The 21,730-nt window shown below is 42.2% G+C and overlaps 1 protein-coding gene across 2 annotated transcripts in view; it reads right to left on the bottom strand.

Annotated features, from left to right (window-relative positions):
* The window catches only part of ZZEF1 (zinc finger ZZ-type and EF-hand domain containing 1), a 115,598-nt gene that overhangs the window by 51,335 nt on the left and 42,533 nt on the right, over nucleotides 1-21,730 (bottom strand). The window contains exons 13-26 of one of the 2 annotated variants that reach the window (XM_057536293.1): nucleotides 21,493-21,708; nucleotides 19,792-19,892; nucleotides 19,099-19,268; nucleotides 18,384-18,517; nucleotides 14,232-14,302; nucleotides 13,141-13,255; nucleotides 9,400-9,559; nucleotides 8,348-8,469; nucleotides 8,139-8,261; nucleotides 7,050-7,216; nucleotides 6,885-6,966; nucleotides 5,710-5,911; nucleotides 4,485-4,633; nucleotides 2,523-2,763 (exon numbers count right to left, since the gene is read on the bottom strand). In XM_057536293.1, coding sequence (XP_057392276.1) covers nucleotides 2,523-2,763; nucleotides 4,485-4,633; nucleotides 5,710-5,911; nucleotides 6,885-6,966; nucleotides 7,050-7,216; nucleotides 8,139-8,261; nucleotides 8,348-8,469; nucleotides 9,400-9,559; nucleotides 13,141-13,255; nucleotides 14,232-14,302; nucleotides 18,384-18,517; nucleotides 19,099-19,268; nucleotides 19,792-19,892; nucleotides 21,493-21,708 — 2,053 coding nt within the window. The remainder of the gene's footprint in view (nucleotides 1-2,522; nucleotides 2,764-4,484; nucleotides 4,634-5,709; nucleotides 5,912-6,884; nucleotides 6,967-7,049; nucleotides 7,217-8,138; nucleotides 8,262-8,347; nucleotides 8,470-9,399; nucleotides 9,560-13,140; nucleotides 13,256-14,231; nucleotides 14,303-18,383; nucleotides 18,518-19,098; nucleotides 19,269-19,791; nucleotides 19,893-21,492; nucleotides 21,709-21,730) is intronic. The other variant, XM_057536294.1, reaches the window with a different exon arrangement.

Raw genomic sequence — 21,730 nt, 5'->3', positions numbered from 1 at the left:
AGGGAGACACAAGAGGGAGGGGATATGGGGATATATGTATACGTATAGCTGATTCACTTTGTTATACAGCAGCAACTAACACAACAATGTAAAGCAATTATACTCCAATAAAGATGCTAAAAAAAAAAAACATGGAAAAAAGTTCATGGTATATAGTAAGTAAAAAAGGCTGGTTATGAAACAGTATGTACAAAATTATCTTATTTAAAAAGAGTATACATAGTAAAAACATGGTGTGTATATATACATATGTACACATATAAATATACCTAAATAAAAGGCCAGGTAGATATATAGAAAAATGATAATAGAAAAATGTTCTTGAAGTGGTGAGATTATAGTTGATTATTACTTTAAGCTTTTCTGTACTTTGTAAGTTTCTACATGAATAGGTATTATTTTTATAATTAGAAAAATAACAAAAAAGTTTTCTTTTTTGCCTTTTTTTTTTAAAGAAAGACCCATAAGGCCTGCCCCTTTTCATCTAAAAACCAAAGGATAAATTACTAGAACACGGTGACGCTCTCTGTTGAGCCAATGTAAATGCAATGTACTTTCTGAATACCTAGAATGTGCCAGGCTCTATACCAGGCACTGGGAAATACAATGCTGAAAAAAACAAACATGGTTCCTGCCCTCAAGCAGCTTAGAGTCTAGTTGAAAAACTCCTCCCGTACATTTCTAACCCAAAAGGGTGACAAATTTTTAGACAGGGCTTCCCTGGTGGCGCAGTGGTTGAGAATCTGCCTGCCAATGCAGGGCACACGGGTTCGAGCCCTGGTCTGGGAAGATCCCACATGCCGCGGAGCAACTAGGCCCGTGAGCCACAATTACTGAGCCTGCGCGTCTGGAGCCTGTGCTCCGCAACAAGAGAGGCCGCAATAATGAAAGGCCCGCGCACCGCGATGAAGAGTGGCCCCCACTTGCCGCAACTAGAGAAAGCCCTCGCACAGAAACGAAGACCCAACACAGCCATAAATAAATAAATAAATAAATAAATTGTATAACTTAAAAAAAAAAAAAAAAGGACATTATAAAAAAAAAAAAAAAAAATTTTTAGACAAAGATGAGCAAATTAGCTAGACAAGGACCATTCTCAAAGTAGTTCAGTCTTGAAGAACCCATGAATAGCCCCTTAGAAGCAGGGACAGAAAGAACTGGGAACCAGCTGCACCTCTTTCAAAGCAACAGTGGTAGGTATTCTAGAAACAACTTGTATTCGGTAAAATATTTCTAGTTCCTACATTTGATTGTGTGTTTTCTTAACTGCAAATAGGTATGTGATAGCTGAACATGATTTGAAAAAGAGCTGGGGGAGAGTTCTATCTCTCAGCTTTTAACTCACAAGGCTTTTATCCTTCCACTGAAAAGTTCCCACAGGTAACAAAGGTTGTCCAGTTGTCTTACTACAATTTGATTATGAAAACATGTACCGAATTATTTTTTTCAAAACCATACAGGTCAGCTGGCCCCTCACCCCCAGCAGAAATATACTCTCCCATGCGACAGTTGTTTACTTAAATCACTCATGCTTCAGTATAGTTTTATTTACTTGAGCAGCTTCTTAAAGGAAATATTAAGATTTGAAGGAGTAATTGAGATGATTTAGACATCAGGAAATAAACTCTGCAATGTGGGACACACAGGACTAAGCAATAAAAGTAGCAGTGCTAATAATATCAATAATAATAATAATTAGAGCAATAAGCAATTACCTACTCTAAGGAAGGAAGCATTTGTTCCTGATTCTTTCATCGGCACCATAGAAAGAACACATATCCTGCCAAAGTGCTTGGGACAGCCCATAACTTGTCTTTACGTTGGGTTTGAAATGTTTTTCCCCTGAAAGATTATGAGTAGGGAGAGACCCTCCCTCTCCGTGGGTCCTGTTAGGCTGCAGTCTACACTTACAGTAAATACACAGAGATGGTATCCCTGGGGGACATGAGGAAAAGAAATGGCAAGGAGCAGGCTATCAACAAAGGAAACCAAGCAGGGATGGTGCTACAAAGAAGCTGCAAGTCTAAAGATGGAGTTAATACCTGCATTTCCTCCTTGGTTATTAGCACATTCAATTACCTAAACATCTCAGGTTTAAATTGGAATTTCTTAGCATGTTAGAGCTAATCAACTCTAAACTTTACGGATAAGGATACTCAGGTGCAGAAAGGTTATCTGATTAACCTGAAGCTGCACAACTTCTAGTTTGTGAGCTGGGACTACAACCCAAGTTAAGGTTTCTTTCCATTAAACTTCTCCGCAGTTTTCCATGAGAATCCTGGATAAAGACAAATTACCTGCTCATTAGGAAACTCAAGGCTACTTGCTATATACTGCAATCTGCTAACTATAAATTGGTCACAAATCTTTTGACTGGCAAAGTAGGACTGACAAGATGAAGTCTATAGTTGTAGAAGTATGTTTATGTTCCAAAATATTTTAAAACTTTCACTTAAGATAAGCTTTCTTAAAACTTAGCAATTGGCCTTCAGATCAAAAACATTCCCTGTAATATAAGTTACCATATTTTTGCAGCTTCTCATATAAGTCTGGAGTGCGATACACCAGAGCAGCAAAGGTGGCGTTCACAGCTTGATCAATAGTGGAACCAGCAACTATATCTGTCTTTGGGGCCTGTTTTCTACATGCCTGTATGAATCCTTTGAAAAGTTCTGAATATGGCCCACAGAAGTTCTGGGCAGGATCTGACTGTGCAAAGTCAAGAAGAAATTGGTGGCAGGGATCATCAGGGATGTTCTTAACCTGGGAACAACAACAACAACAAGAAAAACCATCATGTTTAATGCATTCATTCAAAAAATAAAGTTTACTGAACACCTACTAGGCCAAAGCAGAAGTATAAAACGCGGTGCATACTCTCAGGAAGTTTCGATCTACTTCGGGGAGATCAGACAGATACATGGGTTAAAAAAAAAAAAAAAAGGTAAACATAAATAAAACATTAAAAGCATTAAAACTACCACTACTGTAAAGCGTAAGATTATCAAGTGCCAAATGCCTAGAAGGGACACCCAGTGCTGAGAATTCACAGGAGAGAGCCCCTGGCAGGTTAAAGTAACTAAGAAAAGCCTCCTGGAGGGGATGGGCTTTGGACTGGACCCTGAAGACTGGGCAGGTTTGGCCCTGAGGAACACAACCATGAGCAAAAGTTAAGAGTCAGTGGGGAGACTGACCTGGCCTGAAGTCTCAGCTGGGGAGTGGTGGGAACTAGAGTCAGATAGGTAAGGTGAAAGGAGACTGTAGAGAGCCTTGACTGTCACACTGAGGAGTTTAGACTTCACCCTGTGGGCAACGGGGAGCCATTAATGGTGCTTGGCAGTGGAATGACAAGATAATGCAGTGATTAAAAAAAACTTGGTAGGTACCAATGTTAACAATGCAAGTGCAAGGTGAGGGTCTGAATAAAGATGGAGACAGAGGAAACAGACAGTGATGAACATCTCAAGGAAGAAGCCACAGGGCTTGAAGCTGACTGGACAGGAAGGGTGAGAACAAGGTGGGGATAAAGGCGATGCTAGGGGGCAGTGGTTCAATGCCTGGGAAAACAATAATGACAGTAACAGGAGCGAGAAGTCCAGGGAGACATCCTGGTTTTACACCTCTAGGTTAAAGGGAATCAGAACACTGAAATGGAAATACCTAACAGGAAGATGGGGATACACGATTGGAGCCTGGGAGAAGAACCAGGGCTGGAAACTGACATTTAGGTATTTTTCACACAGATATGACAACAGAAGAGAGGAGACAGGATCAAGTCTTGGTGGGGTGCAGGAAAGGGGAGAAAGCCCAAATGAAGCCTACTCTTTAGAGAAGGAGGAAGAAGAGAGGTCAATAAAGGAGGTAGATGGAGTGGTGAGATTAAGAGAAGACAGTGGGCTGCCATGGAATAAGAGAAGAGAGGGTCTGAAGGAGAAGAGAGGCAAAGGAGAAGAGAAGCTGAGCAAGAACCCCCGGATTCAGCAATTAACTACTGAAGAACTGGGGTAGGGGGAGGCAGGAAGAAGGGAGGAAAAGTAGTAGAGCAGAGAGAGAGGGGAGGAGAGATGAAGAAGAGACAGTGGGCAAACTTGTTTCGTTTTTAATTATTATAAGCCTAAATAATGTGTTACTGTTCCATGGAGAACAAATAAGTACAGCATAAATCATTTATTCTGAAGTTTGACTCAGCGGGCACCGGAAATAGACTCGACTTGTTTGTTTAATAACTCCATCAAGAGAGATTTACTGAGCACCTACTGTATATCACTGAAGAGTCAGTCAGTCAATACTTCTGAACACCCATTACACTGGCCCCTGTGGCGCACAGTGGGGACCCCAAGTGAACAAGGGATAGTTTCTGCCCTCGAGGAGCTAACAGCTTAGTGGGGGTGATAAGATACAAACACAGATGTTTATAATTTAAAGTAATAAATATTAGTAAACATTTCCCATTCCAAATACAAAGACAAGAAAAGAGTAAATACCTCCTTATTATCCTGGGGTGGGTGAGTGGGCCAGCTTGCTTCTAATCCCAACTCTGGACATATTTGGTGCCTGAAGACAGGTTTCCACAAGGGGGAGTTTAGGACTAATGCCATTTTTGCCTGAGGTATTGCCATGTTACTTCCTAACTCTGGAAAGAGAAAAAGAAGGCTGATGAGAGTTCTATTTTTTCCTTAATATACTGAGAATCTTTGAACTGGTGAAGAAAAGGTTTTAAAAAAACTTGGGCATTAAGACTTGGAGGGAATTCACACACATTTAGCAGAATGTAATTGTGATACTTCATAAACAAATACCCCAATGAACCCAAGCCATCAGGCAGTCCTGAAATGTTACCATTCTGTACGACAGCTTCAGTTACAGGTCCCTCTGAAATGACTAACCCGTGTAGTAAGTTGAAAACAGAATGGGAACTACCTCTAGGGTATAACAGGAGACCATTTAGAAATGTTTCATCATGGGGACATGTTCACAATTCGTAAACTTAAGTTTGTAAAAAAAATAACAGCAATAATTAAATACCCACCATATATGTGTTTATGAACAAACAAAGAAAAAAGACTAGATAGAGATAGATTAAAATGTTAATAATAGTTATCTCTGGGTATTAGGATTAAAAATGGCTTTTCCCCTTGGCTTTTTTCCATTACGCAATTTTTCTATGATAGTTTACTTTTAAAGTGAGGAAAAACTCAAGACATGATATAGAAATAAAATACACTAGAAAGTTTCATTCTATTTGTTTCACTCATCCTTGGATGAATTTAACAAATAAGTTGAAATCACTTTAAGGCTAAATCCACGTTCACATATTTATACATATTCACACAAATATTCACATAATTAGAGAATATACAATTAATTTATTCCATATTTCTGCCTTCTTGTTGGAGTACACCAAAACTGACTCACAAAAAAGTGATGACAATGCTGCCAAAACTCAGCTCCCCCCCCACTTGTCCTCCACAGACGGGGAAGCCACCGTGTCCTTCCTCGGCAATGTCCCCAGTGTCTGAGTCAAGCAGCTTGATGAAAATGGTGTCAAGTAGACATCTTATTCTGGTTTAGTTTAAAGGAAACTGAAAGGGAATTTTATCAATCCCCTTTGCCCTGTCGCTATGTGGAGACAACTTACACGAAAGGGGTACCACCTTGCTCTTCAATGTGGCTGTTAGCAAGAAGGGAAGGGATGGTCTGTGGACTTACGATGCAGGGATTTGAGTGCCATGCACTGGGAAGCGAGGCGTCCCATCAGCCGGGAAACGAGGAGCTGTAAATCCAAGCCCCAAGACACGGCGACATCAGGCAGGCCATAGGCAGTGACGGTGAATTTGTAGCCCCACTCATTGTTGCTGCTGTCAGAGTGAAAGAGAAACTGCAGCCGGGGACCAGCCTTAAAGGTCACTTTCTAGAGACAAACAAAGAAGTCATGTGGTCAAACTGATTAGAGAAGGTAGCATTTCAGTAATAAGCATGTTCTTCGCGACTCAAAAAAATCTAAATATAAGATTGGTCTAAATATAAAATTGGTCCCTGGCGGTCCAGTGGTTAAGACCCCACGCTTCCACTGCAGGGGGCATGGGTTTGACCCCTGGTCAGGGAACTAAGATTCCGCATGCCACGCGGCCAAAAAAAAAAAAAAAAAAAAAAATGGTCTATATTCTCACCATTATATCTTATCACCCCCACCAAAACTACTAAAGGAGAAATGTATAACGGAGTGACTGAAACAGAAAATTCACAACTGCATCTTATGAAGACGCAAAGTTGAAAACTGCTGGTCGGTTTTCTAAACCTCAGATGGCCATCTGCCCACCACCTACTCAGCCAGAGAGCACGCTGCCCGCTCCTCTGCTCCCAACCAGGACCGCGGATAGCAGAGAGAAGGTCAACGGTGAAGCAGCACTTAACTTCCCAGCCCCCGAGACCATGCGGCCCTAACTGTGAGGGAGATCCTGGCTTTCATCACCATGGTCAGGGCCCTCCTGGACTCACTGGCCCTTTCTTGTTAAGGATTACAACTCCCCATTTACTCTGACAATGTGATATAAACCAGGGGTGGCAAACTGTTCCTATGAAGAACCAGAGAGTAAATCATTAGACTTTCTGGGCCATACAGCCTCTGTTGCGATGACTCAACCCCACCACTACAGTGCCAACGCAGCTACAGATGAAACAAACAAATGGGCACGGCTGTATCCCAAAAAAACTTTATTTACAAAACAGGTACTGAACTCTGCTATAAACACTTCCCTTTACGAAAAGTGTAATATAAGTGCTTCCCTTCAAAGACCATATCTCTATTACTGCCTGAGGCTGACAAAAGGAGAATAATTGACACAGAAGCAAGTATCGCATGGCTCTCTGGGAACACCACTCACCTTGGGCCATTTATCAGTGCCAACTTTTGTGTCATAGCGTGTTTTCCCACCTCTAGCGTCGGTAAATTCCAGATAATCATACCTGTGAAAGCATAATCTCTATCACTTTCCGTCTCTCATTTCTGATCCATTATTGCTTGGGGAAAAAGAACAGGTGAGTTGTACCTTTTTTCAGTTTCACATCTCTCATCAAATTCCACCTCAAAATAGGTTGCCCCTGGGCTAACAAAGACAGACACCTCGTGGCAGTTATTTTCATAGTTGTGAGCAGACTCCTTGGTCCACGTATGTAACACCACAGGACGTTCCTGTTGCCAAGTCTCGACATCCAGCTACGCAGACAAACGAGTTAAGAAAGAAGGGTTTTCATCACTCTACATCCAGCCATACACAGGAAACTGTGTTGTGCATCAGTGCCCCAGACAGTAGCCTTTGACATCCCGACACAAATCATCACACAGGCTAAAAATATACCTGACGTTCCCATCTATACATATCGATCAACATACATTTACTCAGCAGAGAAGACATGGGGTTTCTATTGCGTTATAGTAACTCTGATTAGCTTTTATTTTTCTAATATATTTTATTTTTCTAATATATTTTCTATATATGACTATCTGTAAGAACTATTTCTTACAAACCAGTACTAGCATGAAGTTCCAGTACTAGCATGAAAGACCTTACACTTCTATTTGGGACCTTGGCAAACCTGAGCCCATCTTGTCTTCTCCCTCCCTTTTTCAGTCTTTGCTTTTTTTGTCTTTAAAACAGGCTTTTAAATATATGCCCTTTCTACTCCCACAGAGTTGTGAGATTCAAACAAGACAGTGAAAAAGCTTTTTGTCCTATAAGGCTGAGTAAGGGAGAAAATGCTTTTAAATACCCAACCCTCTAATTTGCCTTTCAACACAGATTTTCTCTTCTGGACTTCAATTTGGTTAATCATTCACATGGTTTTTATATAATTTCATGTGCTATAGAACGATGAAATTAATCTATGTACAGCTTCCTCTGTGTCTCCTGTCTAATGCTGACCATGCCAAATCAACTCAGACTGGCATTTATCCTTGCTGGCAAAACCAACACTGATAAAGTTGATAGACACAGATAAAGTAATGATAAAACAGAGGCGGCTCTTCTAGAGGTAACTTATTCGTGTAGATCTGTAACTGAGTGGTATGTCTCATTACGTATGGTCACAGCACTCCTAAGAGGGGATACAAAGCAGGTTCAAATGCCAGCTCGAGGTACCTTGTTCAGTCCTCCATCAGGGTCACTGCAGAGCTCCTTCAACAGCTCTGTCAGGGCACTGAACTCTCTCAAGAGCGTGCAGTGTGAAATATCTAATGTGCAAAAGTCCAGCAGAAAGATCACCTAGAGGAAGATGAACGAAGCACTTAGCGTCCACCTCAGACTCTGCCCCGTCCCACCCCTTACAAATGGCTGCCACTCTGTCTTACCAGTTGACGAGCTGCCATTGAAAACACCGAATTACATAATTTTTCTACTACAGTTTTCCCGCTATACTGTGACAAAAGGGATTCCAAAATCACTCTCATGCGTGCCAGAAACTGTCCCACATCTGCCAAAACATAAAGAAAATAATTAATATTTTATATGGTAGAAACATCACTTGCTTGGTCATCATCAAGAACAAAGCTGGAGAGGGTCACAGAAGCTGTGGAGGGAATTCCCCGTCAGAAAGACCACGAGACCATTTAAGTGTCATACAAACGTTTTCCTCTGGGAGGGAAAAGCACTGCGAATCTCAGTAAAAGTTTACTTTTAAAGTGAGTGATTTTTTTTTTGTCTTTGCTACTTTTCAGCGGGGTGGAGATATCCCTTTTATAAGTGAAGGTACATGGCTGACCAACCCAGTTACTGGTCTGCCTCTCCCTTTGTTTACAAAGGGCCCGTCTCTAGGTACGCCACATGGCAGGCCAAACTTGAAGAGCCAAGACTCAATACTGTAAGCATTTTTGACATGGCTGCTGAGACCAAGTTTGATGGAACTGATTTTTCTACATACAAATTCTCAGAACCTGTTGGGTTTCATATAATTTTCTGTGGGTTTATGGGACATGAATCTGAATATTTTCAGTACCAGCAAAGATCACAGAAGTGCTCACATGTACTTTAGATTTTTAAAGTTCAGGACTTTCTTTTTTGGATAATTTGATTAAAACAGGGAAGACAGACTCTACTGAAGAATACAGTATCATCTAAGAGTGCTGTATGACCGCAGAGGCAATGTTTAGGCCGTGAAATGACCCAACCGTACAATAAAAACACTTAGGCATACTACTTCATTCAGACAGGAAACTGAGCAAAAAGACATGCTACAGAATTCCATCTTAAGAAGAAAATAACAACCCGAGAACAGATCTGATTTGTAATAATGAAATGAAAACCACACACACTCTGTTCTATGCATGAGGTACTAAGAAGAGAGCATACACAGAGTCAAACCCAAACACCTATCTGTTTTCATGGATTTTGTACTGAAACTCACATTTTTCAATAAGGTCAGCGGCAAGATCTTTGGCTCCAGAGTCCGTGCTCTTCAGCTGCAGGTAGCACCAGGACAGCAGGCTGCCTTGGACAGACCAGAACAGGGAGAAGAGCACAGAGCCCACCTCCCCTTGGGCCTCATCGACCATCAACAGCTCACACTACAAGGGAGGAGAGAAATGGAAAGTGTTTACAACAGGCCATTCACAGAACACAGCCAGGGGCATTCTCTAAGAGAGCAGCTGTCAGAGACAAAGAGATTCTAGGGAAGTGGGGAATATTCATGACAGAGCTTTCAACCCAAAAGTGACCAAGAAAGATGGTATTATGAAAACTCCTCTCTTGCCCTCCAGCTGTTCAGAGCCTTTACAGATGGTTTGGACTCCACGTGCCATCCCCCTTCCACCCCGTAGGAACCTTAGCCACGGTTATCTCCCCCCTCTCTCCCTCTCTCTCTCTCTCTCTCTCTCACACATCTTCAAAAATTCCTTTTCTCTCCGGCTCCGTCCCCTGAGCCTTCAATCAAATCTCTCCCATTTTAAAAGACAATTCTTTATCCCACTATGGCTCTCTAACCATCATCTTTATTCTCCAGTTTCTCTGAAGAGTCAAATGACCTCTAGGGATAAATTCTTGCATCTACAAACCACAAGATATATTACTTCCATGTAAATGCCCCGAATTGGAAACAACCCAACTATCCCTCCAAAGTAAAATGGATAACTAAATTATGGCAGATTCACAAGGGGAATATTGTGTGCCAGTGGGTTGGGGGTGGGTGGGGGGGGAGAACTGCAGCACATACATCAACATGCATGAATCTCAAAAATGCTGTTGAGTGAAAAAAACTTGTCCCAGAAGACTGTATGCCACTTGACTCCATTAAAGACCAAAACCAGGGAAAACAAGCCTGCTATGTAGGGATAAGTAGAAAGAAAAACAAGGAAATGATGAACATAAATTTCAGAATGGTGGCTACCTCTGATAAGGAAGGAGGAAGGTGAGCCATGCAAGGGCACTGGGCAGGGGGGACAGACAGCAAAAATACTGGTAATGTTCCACTTCTTAAAATGGATAGTTGTTTCTTTAAATTGTCCATCAATATACATATTTTTTGTACGTGTGTTCCGTTTGAAAAAGTTGCCTACACCTGCTGTGCTTGCCTTTCCCCTCCCTGCCATTCTACCCCTCCTGCCCCCACCACTCGTTGAAGCCATTCGTCAAAGGCATTAGTTGCCACCTAGAGAGCAAAGCCTCCCCACTGAACCTCAGCCCTGGTAGCTGTGCCAACCATGGTCCTACTTGAAGCTCTCTCCTCTCTCAGCTTCTGTGGCCCCTGACTTTCTTCCTGCCTCTCCTTCTTACTCTCCTGGCTGCCCTTTCTACACAGATGCCCACAGGCGATGAGAGGACATTGACATTCATGGCTTCAACTGTCACCTGCTGGTGAATGACTGCAAATCTCCATCTCCAGCACTGACTCAGCTCCTGAGGGTCCAACCAGACACTGCCACCTGAAGTCCTACCAGAACCATAAACCCAACATGTTCAAAGCCTGGCCGTTACCATTCTCCTCTTCAAATACCTGCTCCTCCCCATCTTGTCACTGGCCTGTTACTTACGCCGTTCGATTAAGAACACCCCTTCCTCTATGCCTGATCAGACTCCGTTCGTGGGCTCACAAGGAGCTCCAGCACCACCTCCTCCAAAAAGCCCTTCTCAAGCTCTACTGCCTTCTCCCACCAGATAGGGTCAGGTGTGCTCTTCTGTACCCACAAGACCTATGCTTTTAGGCCCTTACTGTGTTATAACTGACCACACGTTTGCCTGCTCCTCAAGACTGTGCTCTTTCGGCACTGCACCCCCGTGCCTCGCACAGGGCCCGACACACAGCAGGCTTCTAGTGGATCTCTACTGAATTAACAGACTTGCGAGAAATTTTTCAGACTAGGTACATTTCTGACCACCTTGAAAAAAAGTTTTTAAAAATCTAACTCTTCTTCTTTAGTACAACCATAAATGTTTCTTACTCAAAGAGATAATTCAAGGAAATATCTCAATGGCTGCAGTGATCCCTGGCCTGGGAGGTTCAGTGAAGTTTCTAACTTCCTTTGTATCACAGGAAAGTGACAGGGAAGAAAAGACAATCATGTGATCTCCAAATAGTGAAGATTATAAGGAATTCTCTTGGACAAATGCTATCTCGCTCTCTACGTACAACTCACAGCACACCTGACCGAGTGGAAAGGGGACAAGACTAAGAGTCGAATAGCCTGTGTTTTAGTCCTGGCTCCAGCACATACCAACTCACGCAGGAGGCAGAATTAACACCCACGAAAACCAGTGAGAACACTGGAGACTTCTGCCCAGGGGCACTGATGATGGGAACGTAGAACTTAAATAAGAATTCAGCGGTCTGGGAAACACAGAATTTAGATGAGCTCCAGAAGAAAGGGCAAGTGTGGGAAATGGCAGAAATAAAAACAGATGAGAATGACACACGGCTAACCAGGGCAGAGCAAAAACTGATGGGCAGTAGGCTGGAGTAAGATTTTTAAGGGAGACTCAAGAGATGGGTCTGGAAAGAAGACAGAAAGGAGAAAATAACCAAAGAGAACATTAATGTGACAGCAGAAAATAGAGCATTGATTAAAAACAGTTAAGGCTTATAAAGTCAACACATTACCTTAAAGAACACAGGCATCACAGTAAAATAAAAATAACCCTGAATTTAAACTAATATTAGGTCTAAATAGTGGCCAGCCCAGTGTGACCTAGCACACTACAAATGACAACCCAGCACACTGAAAGCTCTCTAAGGTCCCTGTGAGCAAATGGGGGGGTAAGTGCTGAGTGGCCTACCACCGCAGGCAGCTGGGAATGAACTAAATCACGGCTCTAGAAGCAACCTGAAAACAGCAAAGCACCAACAAAAACATAAGAGATTTAAAGACACCAAGTTCAGCCACGTCATTAAACACATCAAGGGTGTGGTCTGCACTCTCTCCACAACATCTCCTCTAACTCCCTGGTTCCTGTATTTTATCCAGAGAGGCAGTGCTTGGTCCGCTACTACAGGGCTTCTGCTACTTCAGAATCTCTGGGGGTGCTTGATACAATGCAGAGTTTTAAGCCCTACCCCCAGAGATTCTAAATCAGTAGCTTGGGGTGGGACCTAGAAATCCACATGTTTGCCACAATGTACCAGGCGATCCTGATCCAGGCGACAAATGGACTACATTTTGAGAAACAAAATCCCTCATGTTAAAAAAAAAAAAAAAAAGAAAAAAACTTTAAAATATCATTAGCACAGAAAAAAAGAGACCATCTTTTCAGATTTGATTAGCCTGTGGGTTTGCTAAGTAATCTTAAATTTTAAAAAAAGTTAAAGGCTTTTTCCACAGAATTCACACCACAAATATAGGACTATGCGCTGGGCTCGCTGACTGACACCACGAGGGCACTCAGTAAATACCCACTCCTTTTCAAAGGGAGTCTTACTGAGCACTTTCAGGTATTTATTGCTGGCTGACTACCAAGGCGCAGGGAAGCACCCTCTCGCTCATCTGCAGGAGCTGCTGACTAGAAGCAAAGGCAGGCGGGGAAACCTCTGTGCTCGTGTGTGACAGTCACCGGCAAAGTTACAATCGTGCTGTAAATGAGGGCTAAAGGGGAAGGAGCCATGACTGCCCCACCCCGTCTCCTAAAGGCAAGAGGCACAGGAAACAGCGGCATCAGTTACCTCTCGAGCAGCAACAGACAGCAGAGTGCTCATGGCCGCCAGCACTTCACCGATGTCCACGTCGGCCAGGTCGCCTTTCTCAGGTAACAGCAGAAGGCCGCCTGGATCCTTATCACTGGAAAGACACAAATTAGTCATGACACCTTGTTTCAGGAAGGGGATTTTCACGCTGTCTATCTCAAAAGGTTCCAAAAGGGAACCTAGCAAGATTTCACTGTCAGTTCTATGGGATGTGAGGAGTTTGGGTCAGGAAAAGGCCAGGGTCCCAGCTGGGTCTGTGCCACTGTCTGTCCACATGTACTTAGGTAAGCACAGGCCCATAAATCTGCAAGTCCTTAGAAAAGATTCCAGGGAATAAATACGATGAATAAATCACCTTGGCCACCAACAGGAAATACACCTAACCTCATGACTGCTAATCTGACAATCCAGGCTAAACACTCCCTGTGTCTTCAAAGGTTCTTCACATGAGCCCCAGGCTCTTTCATCATCCTTGATAGTCGATTCTGAAGACATTTTATACAGTCCTCTAAATCTGGCCTCCGTACCAGGTATAGTCTGACCTGCAGACAGTTGCTCAGGCTTTTAGTCCCCTCCCTCCTTCAAGAGTCTATATATACCTCTAATAATGCAACCTACAGGCCCATGAGCTTCTTTGGCAGTCAAAGCAGGTAATGGTCTCCATGTCACCCCTCCCAGCACAGTTTTTGCTAAACTACCACTCTGTGCCTCTGCAGTTGGGCTTTAATGTATCTGGGTTTTTAGACTTGAGGACTGGACTCCAAACTCCTTCAGCTTCTGTTTTTGTCTTCAAAAATCATGTAGAAACTGAAGCATTCAAGGCGATGCCTCATGGGTTCAACTCTGAAGTGTCTTACAGTGACTGGGACTTGGAGCAAGCTCTTGACAAAACTATTATTCTACCACTGTTTTGGTCACTTCTGAGTCTACTGATACCTCACTCTAGAAACCTGGCTGAGTGAGGGAAGTACTTGGTTACTCCAAAAGCACAGGAAAGGAAGGGAGAGCTCAAGAAAACAACGCTGCAAAGATCTGAAATACTGGACTACTGAAAAGAACTGTAAACTTACCTAAAATACGTGCAGAGTGAGCGGAAAGTGAGCTGCAGGGACTGCTTGTGTTCCTGCTTGGTGACATTCTTCTAGAACACAAGAAACTGCATATTCAGGAAATCTATTCCACAACATTCTAGAGCCCTAGAGCAGCACAAAATGCCATGGCCCACTGATCCCAAACATGGGGAAAGCCAGGGTCAGCACACCACCTGACGGGCCCAACTTAGACCTGGCCTAGCGCGAAGAGGGAGCAGAACCAAGAGACGGCAGGTGTACGTCTGTTCACTGCGGGAGCTGACATTTCCAAGCCTTCCTGCAGGAAAGCTTGATGCAAATGTTAGGAAGGTGACTTCCAAAAGATGTCTATTTTCATCCCTGGGCAGGCCATCCCAAGAGGAGGGGGCAGAGACAGAGCGCCTTTCTTGTGAGCTTTCTGTTTGTTTTTTTAAACAGGATCTAAGCTTTCTCTGTATAAGTCCAAACAGCCTACGGTGACAGTTGAAGGAATCACATCCCCTAATGAGGCTATGGGTTACTCTGCGGGCACTTTTTTTTTTTTTCTTAATTCAATAAATGTGTTGAACACCTACTGCTATGCAAGGCACTGGCGGAGATTTCCAGAGGATTTAAGACCCGGGGCCCTGCCTGGCACAAGAGGGCGGGAGAGATAAGATATGGTCACAAATGACAGCAGTTTAATTCATCTGCACGAGAAGGGAAAAAAAATATAGACCTTACCACTGCTGTCAGATAGATGGGCAAAGGAAAAGTTAATGGGCTGCTTTACTAACACACAGCAATGTCATTCAAGAGGTCGCATGTCCTCTATTTTTCTGTGTGGGACACGAGCTAACAAAAAAACCATTTGCTCAGCTGCCTGATAAATGCTTCCAGCAAACAAGTGGGACAGAGATTCTTCCACAATTCAGAGTCAGCTGATGCTGGCAAAGGTTAAAACTCACGAAGTAAAAACTGATCCAAAGGGAACCCCTCGTGCACTGTTGGTGGGAATATAATCGGTGCAGCCATTATAGAAAACCAATGGCTTTTGAGGGTGTTCAAAAAATTAAAAACAGAACTACCATATGATCCAGCAAATTCCACTCCTGGATATTTATCCAGAGAAAACAAAAACACTAATTAGAAAAGATATATGCACCCTTATATTCATTGCAGCATTATTTACAATAGCCAAGATATGGAAGCAACCTAAGTGCCCATCAACAGATGAACGGATAAAGAAGATGTGAGATATATATATACACACACACACACACACACACACGATGAATGAATATTAGCCATAAAATCTCGCCATTTGTGACATGGATGGACCTAGAGGGTATTATGCTAAGTGAAATAAGTCACACAGAGAAAGACAAATATTGTATGATTTCATTTATATGTAGAATTTAAAAAACAAAACAAATGAACAAACATAACGAAACAGGAACAAAGTCATAGATACAAAGATGGTTACCAGAAACAGGTGGTTCCCAGAGGGGAGAGGGGTGGAAGGAGGGAAGAAATAGATGAGGGAGATTAAGAGGTACAAACTTCCAGCTGCAGATTAAATGAGTCCCAGGTATGAAATGCACAGTGTGGAGAATATAGTCAATAACTATGTAATATCTTCATATGGTGACATATCATAAAATAGACTTATCGTGGTGATCATTTTGAAATGTACAGAAATATTGAATCACTATGCTGTATAACAGGAAATAATGTAGTGCTGTAGGTCAATTATACTTCAAAAACAAACAAACTCATAGAAAAAGAGATCAGAGGCAGGGGTCAGAGGAATTGGATGAAGGCAGTCAAAAGGTACAAACTTCTAGTTATAAGCTAAATACTAGGGATGTAACATACAACGTGATAAATGTGATTAACACTGCTGCGCGTTATATATGAAAGAGGTCAAGAGAGTAAATCCTAAGAGTTCTCATCACAAAGAGAAAAATTGTTTCTCTATTTCTTTAATTTTGAGATTTCTTTAATTTATATGAGATGATGGATGTTCATCCAATTTATTGTGATAATCATTTCATGATGTATGTAAGTCAGGTCATTATGCTGTGCACCTTAAACTTATACAATGCTGTATGTCAATATATCTCAATAAAACTAGAAGAAAAAAACCTGATCCCTCAAGCTGATATGCAAATTTTGCAGACAGCTGAAAACAACCAAAGATCCTCCCTCCTCTCGGAAACCTTCCTCCATCACTTAAGCTGAACAAAATTCTCCTCTAAACATCTATTGCATATAGGGTCAGTTTTTCCTTGTGGCAGTGCCCCCAACTGGACTGCAGTCATTTGGCATCAGGGACCACATTTTATGCTTCTTTTATTCCCTTTTTTGTTTCTATGGGGCTTTATGCATCCGACAGGGCACTTTTATTGCATTTACTAATTAGTTGTTACATACAGAAATGCCCTTTTAAATGCTGCATCTCGTTTTCTTCATCAAAGTCTTCTCAGTAATTCTAATGGTTGTTTGTCTAAACAGACGAATAATGATTATTTGTTTTATTCTTTCTAATCGTTATTTTTAAAATTTCTTTTCTTTGTCCTACAGCACTGGCTAGGCCTTCTAATATAATATCAAAGAGAAGCAGTGACAGTAAGCATCCTTGTTTTATACCTCATTTTGGAAGGGATGAGTCAGTGTCCCAAATACCAGTACATTGTTTATTGTAGGTTTTGGATACATGCCCTCCAAGAGATTAAGGAACTTCCCTTTTATATCAAGTTTGCTAATGGTTTTGTTGTTTGAACCATCATCAGAAGTTAATCTTATTAAAATTTTTTCTGCATTTATCAATATGATTTTTTTCCTCTCTGATTTCATTGACTGATTTTCTAATGTTAAACCATCCTTGAATTCCTAGGATAAATCATAATTTTGGGCGGGAAGATTAAAACTTGGTTGTATTTTCTTTACAGATATAAACTGAAATATTTATGAATAAAATAAGTCAGGGATTTACTTTGAAATAATAAAGGGGGGTGGGAGTGGGTGAAGTATATTACAGATGAAACAAGATTAGCCTAAGTTTATAATTATTGAATCTAGGTGATGAGTACACTTAGGGGGTTGGAGGGATTCATTATATGTATTATTTAGTCTAGTTTTGTATTTAGATTTTCCCATAATAAAAAGTTAAAATAGGGGCTTCCCTGGTGGCTCAGTGGTTAAGAATCTGCCTGCCAATGCAGGGGACTCGGGTTCGAGCCCTGGTCTCGGAAGATCCCACATGCCGCGGAGCAACTAAGCCGGAGCGCCACAATTACTGAGCCTGTGCTCTAGAGCCCGTGAGCCACAACTACTGAGCCCACGTGCTGCAACTACTGAAGCCCGCGTGCCTAGAGCCTGTGCTCCACAACAAGAGAAGCCACCACAATGAGAAGCCCGCACACCAGAAGAAAGAGTAGCCCCCACTCGACGCAACTAAAGAAAGCCCGCATGCAGCAACGAAGACCTAATGCAGCCACAAATAAATAAATAAATAAATTTATTAAAAAAAAAAAAAAAAAGTTAAAATGTTGGAACCTCCCTGATGGTCCAGTGGTTAAGAATCCACCTGCCAATGCAGGGGACTAAGGTTTGATCCCTGGTCGGGGAACTAAGATCCCACATGCCACAAGCAACTAAGCCCACGCGCCACAACTAGAGAGCCCTCGTGCCGCAGCTACAGAGCCCACACACTCTGGAGCCCGTGCACCACCAGAGAGAAGCCTGTGCACCACAACTAGAGAGAAGCCCGCGCACCGCCACGAAGAGCCCACGCTCCGCAATGAAAGATCCCATGTGCCACAACTAAGACCCAAAATAAATACATAAATAAAAATAAATATTAAATAAAAGGTTAAAATGTTAAAAAGAACACTTGGTTGTAGGCATGTCATAAAGCTGAAGGAGACTAAGCTCTCCCTTTGTGATTCAACGGGTTCTAAAACGGAGGTCAGGATTATCTGTCATCCCCACCCTGAGTACAGTGCTATGTCCTTAGATACCTGTGTCCCACACAAAACTTTGCACACAGTATTAAATACACATTTGGGAAACTGAAACTGAGAGGATATTCAGAGAAAACAAAGACTAATAAGTTTCACCCCAACAGAGTTCTGGAATGGAATCCGTACTTTTAACGTAAATAATTACCATCATGGTGAAGAGATGGTCCCGCCGGGTCTGTCGATCAGGAAAGAAGACGGCAGCCCCATTAAGAAGGGTATTCCTGACTTCTTGTTTCAATATTTCCATGGGTGCAGAGTCTCCATCCATCCTATCCACCACTGATAAAAATGAATAATCAGCTTTAATATATCCCACCTATTCACTTACAATATATATATCAGCTTTAGCCCATAAACTCGCTACCAGAGCAAAGAAATACTTCTGTACAGGCTAGGCAGTGTAAAGAAATTATTTTTTTATTTGTTTACATTTAACAAAACTAAAGACTCTATGTACCAGCTTTTATTTCATTATTTCTGTCCTTTTGAGACACAACTTGGTGAAGCTTTAAAAATAACTTGAGATGATCATGTGTTTTATTCTCAATTAATATTACCATCTCCCCACCTCAATCTATCAGCCTCATCCCCGTGTCTCAGTTGAAGTGAAGACTGGAGTGTGACAGCAATTACTCTCAATATAACACAACTGTATATCAGAAACCAGGAGGAAGTCGTTGAAGAGGGACTAAATCCTGAACTCCAAATAATGTTTCAAAAGAGGATCACGGAAACTCATTTTCCAAAGATGTAAACCCTTTCCTGGGTTTGCATGGTCAGAGGACCCCCTGTTCTCTGAAGCAAAAGGCCCTGCAGGCTACGAGCTCAGGGTCACAGTAAAGAAGAACCCCAATCCCTACCATCACATAGGTGTGTGTAGAGCTCCTTGGCGGCCTCTACCCGCCTACGGCTCATGCTTGGAGCCTTGGCGTCCTCAGAGGTGGCCGACGCGTCTCCTTGCAGCACGGAGAAACAGCTCTGGAGGAGCTGCAGAAGCAGGGTTTGGGCACAGATGCATTCTTCCCTTGGGCTACAGAAAGACAAAGAATGTCAGAGAGCAAAAATGCAAGTTGCTGTTACCCTCCAAGCCAAACAACTATCTACAAAGGGCTCTCCCCGCTAGGCATCAGGCTCAGTAAAAAGAATGCCAACCAGAGGCAGAAAGGTGGAAAGGAAAGAACAATGGACTGGGTAGAGTCTGAAAACACAGACCCTGTCTGACTGTGCCCACTCTGGGCAAAGAAATGCACCTCTGATTCTGTTTCTTCAGCAGTATAATGAGAATACTATAATCCTTGACCTGCTTATCATTATAAGGTTGTAATATAAATGACAAAATGCTTGCAAAAACACTGCCCAAATAAAGCACTTTGTAGAAATGTAAGATGTTTATTTTCAACAATAACCAAATCTTTCGAATCAGAGCAGTATAAACTAGTAGGAAGTAAAAAATCTTGGGAGAAAAAAATTGTCCTTTTAGAATAGCAAAACTCAGTGTTTTCAGTTGTGCTTATCAATATACGATTATCATCTTGTAACAAATTCTGACTTACTTTTGCTTTAATTTACTGTAAAAATCCCAAAAGATCTGCAAATCAAGACCCGCGAAGTCCAGAAAAGATCTGTATTTTAAGCCACTTTCCTTCTGCTGTACCTAAAAAATAATAAAGACCAGAAAAAATAAAATTGAAAAATGCATTTAGAGAAATATTGTAATGGCTCATTTACTTCTCACTGTTAAGGGATAAGGTGGCTCCGCATGTGTAAAATTCCAACATAACTGATGCTTAAACTAAAAAGTCCGTGAACAACTGTTTTTGGTGTGAAACTTTCTAAAATACATGTGTGTGTGTACATATGTACGTGAATGTATATATACACGTAACATATACACACACATCCCCATGGAAGCTCCTTGACTTCACAGATACTACACCTGGAACGTAAGTGAATCTTTACTTGGCGATGATTATTGTCCAGGACCATCCTGCAGCATGCTTTGACCCTTCCCTGCAGGTAGGCTGAGAGATCAATTCTGCTGTGATCGCTTCTGCTACTCCTACGCATCTCCCTCTCATTTGCTATTTTCTGCTGTGATAGGAGAGCTCCAGTAACAAAGACCAAACAATCCATATACAAATTGAGTCACCAGCCTCTGAATGTGCCCTGAAGCAGAATGCAGGTCAAGAGTAGACACTGTTGCGTACCACACGTGAGAGGGCTCCACCGGATTCCTGAGTGATAAGCCATGTTCTCTGTAGTGATGGCTGCAAGAACCTTTCTTTGAGTAGACTGTCACTGTGTTTTTACTAGTGACTGTAGAAGTCAGTATCAAAAACACAATGTTCACAGCAGCATTATTTACAATAGCCAAGATATGGAAGCAACCTAAGTGTCCATCAACAAATGAATGGATAAAGAAGATATGGTATATGTATACAATGGAATATTATTCAGCCATAAGTAGAACGAAATTTTGCCATTTGTGACAACATGGATGGACCTGGAGGGTATTATGCCTAATGAAATAAGTCAGACAGAGAAAGACAAATACTGTAAGTTTTCACTTATATGTGAAATCTAAAAAATGAAATAAACAAATATAACAAAGCAGAAACAGATTCACAGATGCAGAGAACAAACTAGTGGTTACCAGAGGGGAGTGGAGTGTGGGGAAGGGCAAAAATAGGTGAAAGAGATTAAGAGGTACAAACTACTAGGTATAAAATAAAATTTAAGTTACAAGGATATAATGTACAATACAGGGAATATAGTCAATATTTTATAATAACTTTGCATGGATCAGATTACCATGAAACTAATACTGTAAGTCAACTATATTTCAATTAAAAAAAAATCCTGTTATTATTTTTGGTACTTTTAGTAAACAAACAGAATTCACCTACACTTCAGGAATAATTCTAGGGCTTAAAGAAGACATAAATCCCATAAATGTGCTTTGTCTCCCTGGCAACCAAAGCTGGGGCTCTTTAAGATCTGTATGCAGGTCTATCCCAGGAAACCTCACGATGGTGACCACATGCCACTTCGTCTGCCACTGACTGACGCCATCAATGCCCAACGCCTCACTCCCCTTGGCCTCCCAACGTCATCACAGCAGCCCGATGCCTGCCCTCCTCATTCGTACTGCATGGCTTCAGCAGGGCCAGGTTTCACCGGCTGGTGTTCCTTTCCCCAGACACTGTCGTTACTCTTCCCAAAGGAATGAGGTCTAACAACCGAGGAAACACTACCAGGTCATGGGCGAGCTGCTGGATGAACTGAAGGGTCCTGAGGAGCAGCGTGGCCCCGCAGACGCTCTCCTCCGCGCCCTTTCTGCAGTGAGCACGGACGACGCTCTGCTCCGCTTCTGCCCTCGCGGGCCGGAGGTACCCACTGACGCTCAAGCCTTGTACTCCCAGGCGCTCTGCCGACTCCTGGCGGGTGCAGAGGAACTTCACCATCAAATACTGGAAAAGGACAAGACAGAGG

Source organism: Balaenoptera acutorostrata, chromosome 20, assembly GCF_949987535.1.
Source record: "Balaenoptera acutorostrata chromosome 20, mBalAcu1.1, whole genome shotgun sequence".
In the NCBI taxonomy this organism is placed as follows: Eukaryota; Metazoa; Chordata; class Mammalia; order Artiodactyla; family Balaenopteridae; genus Balaenoptera; species Balaenoptera acutorostrata.
The sequence above is the reverse complement of the archived record's forward strand: the minus strand, read 5'-3'. Positions and strand labels throughout refer to the sequence as shown.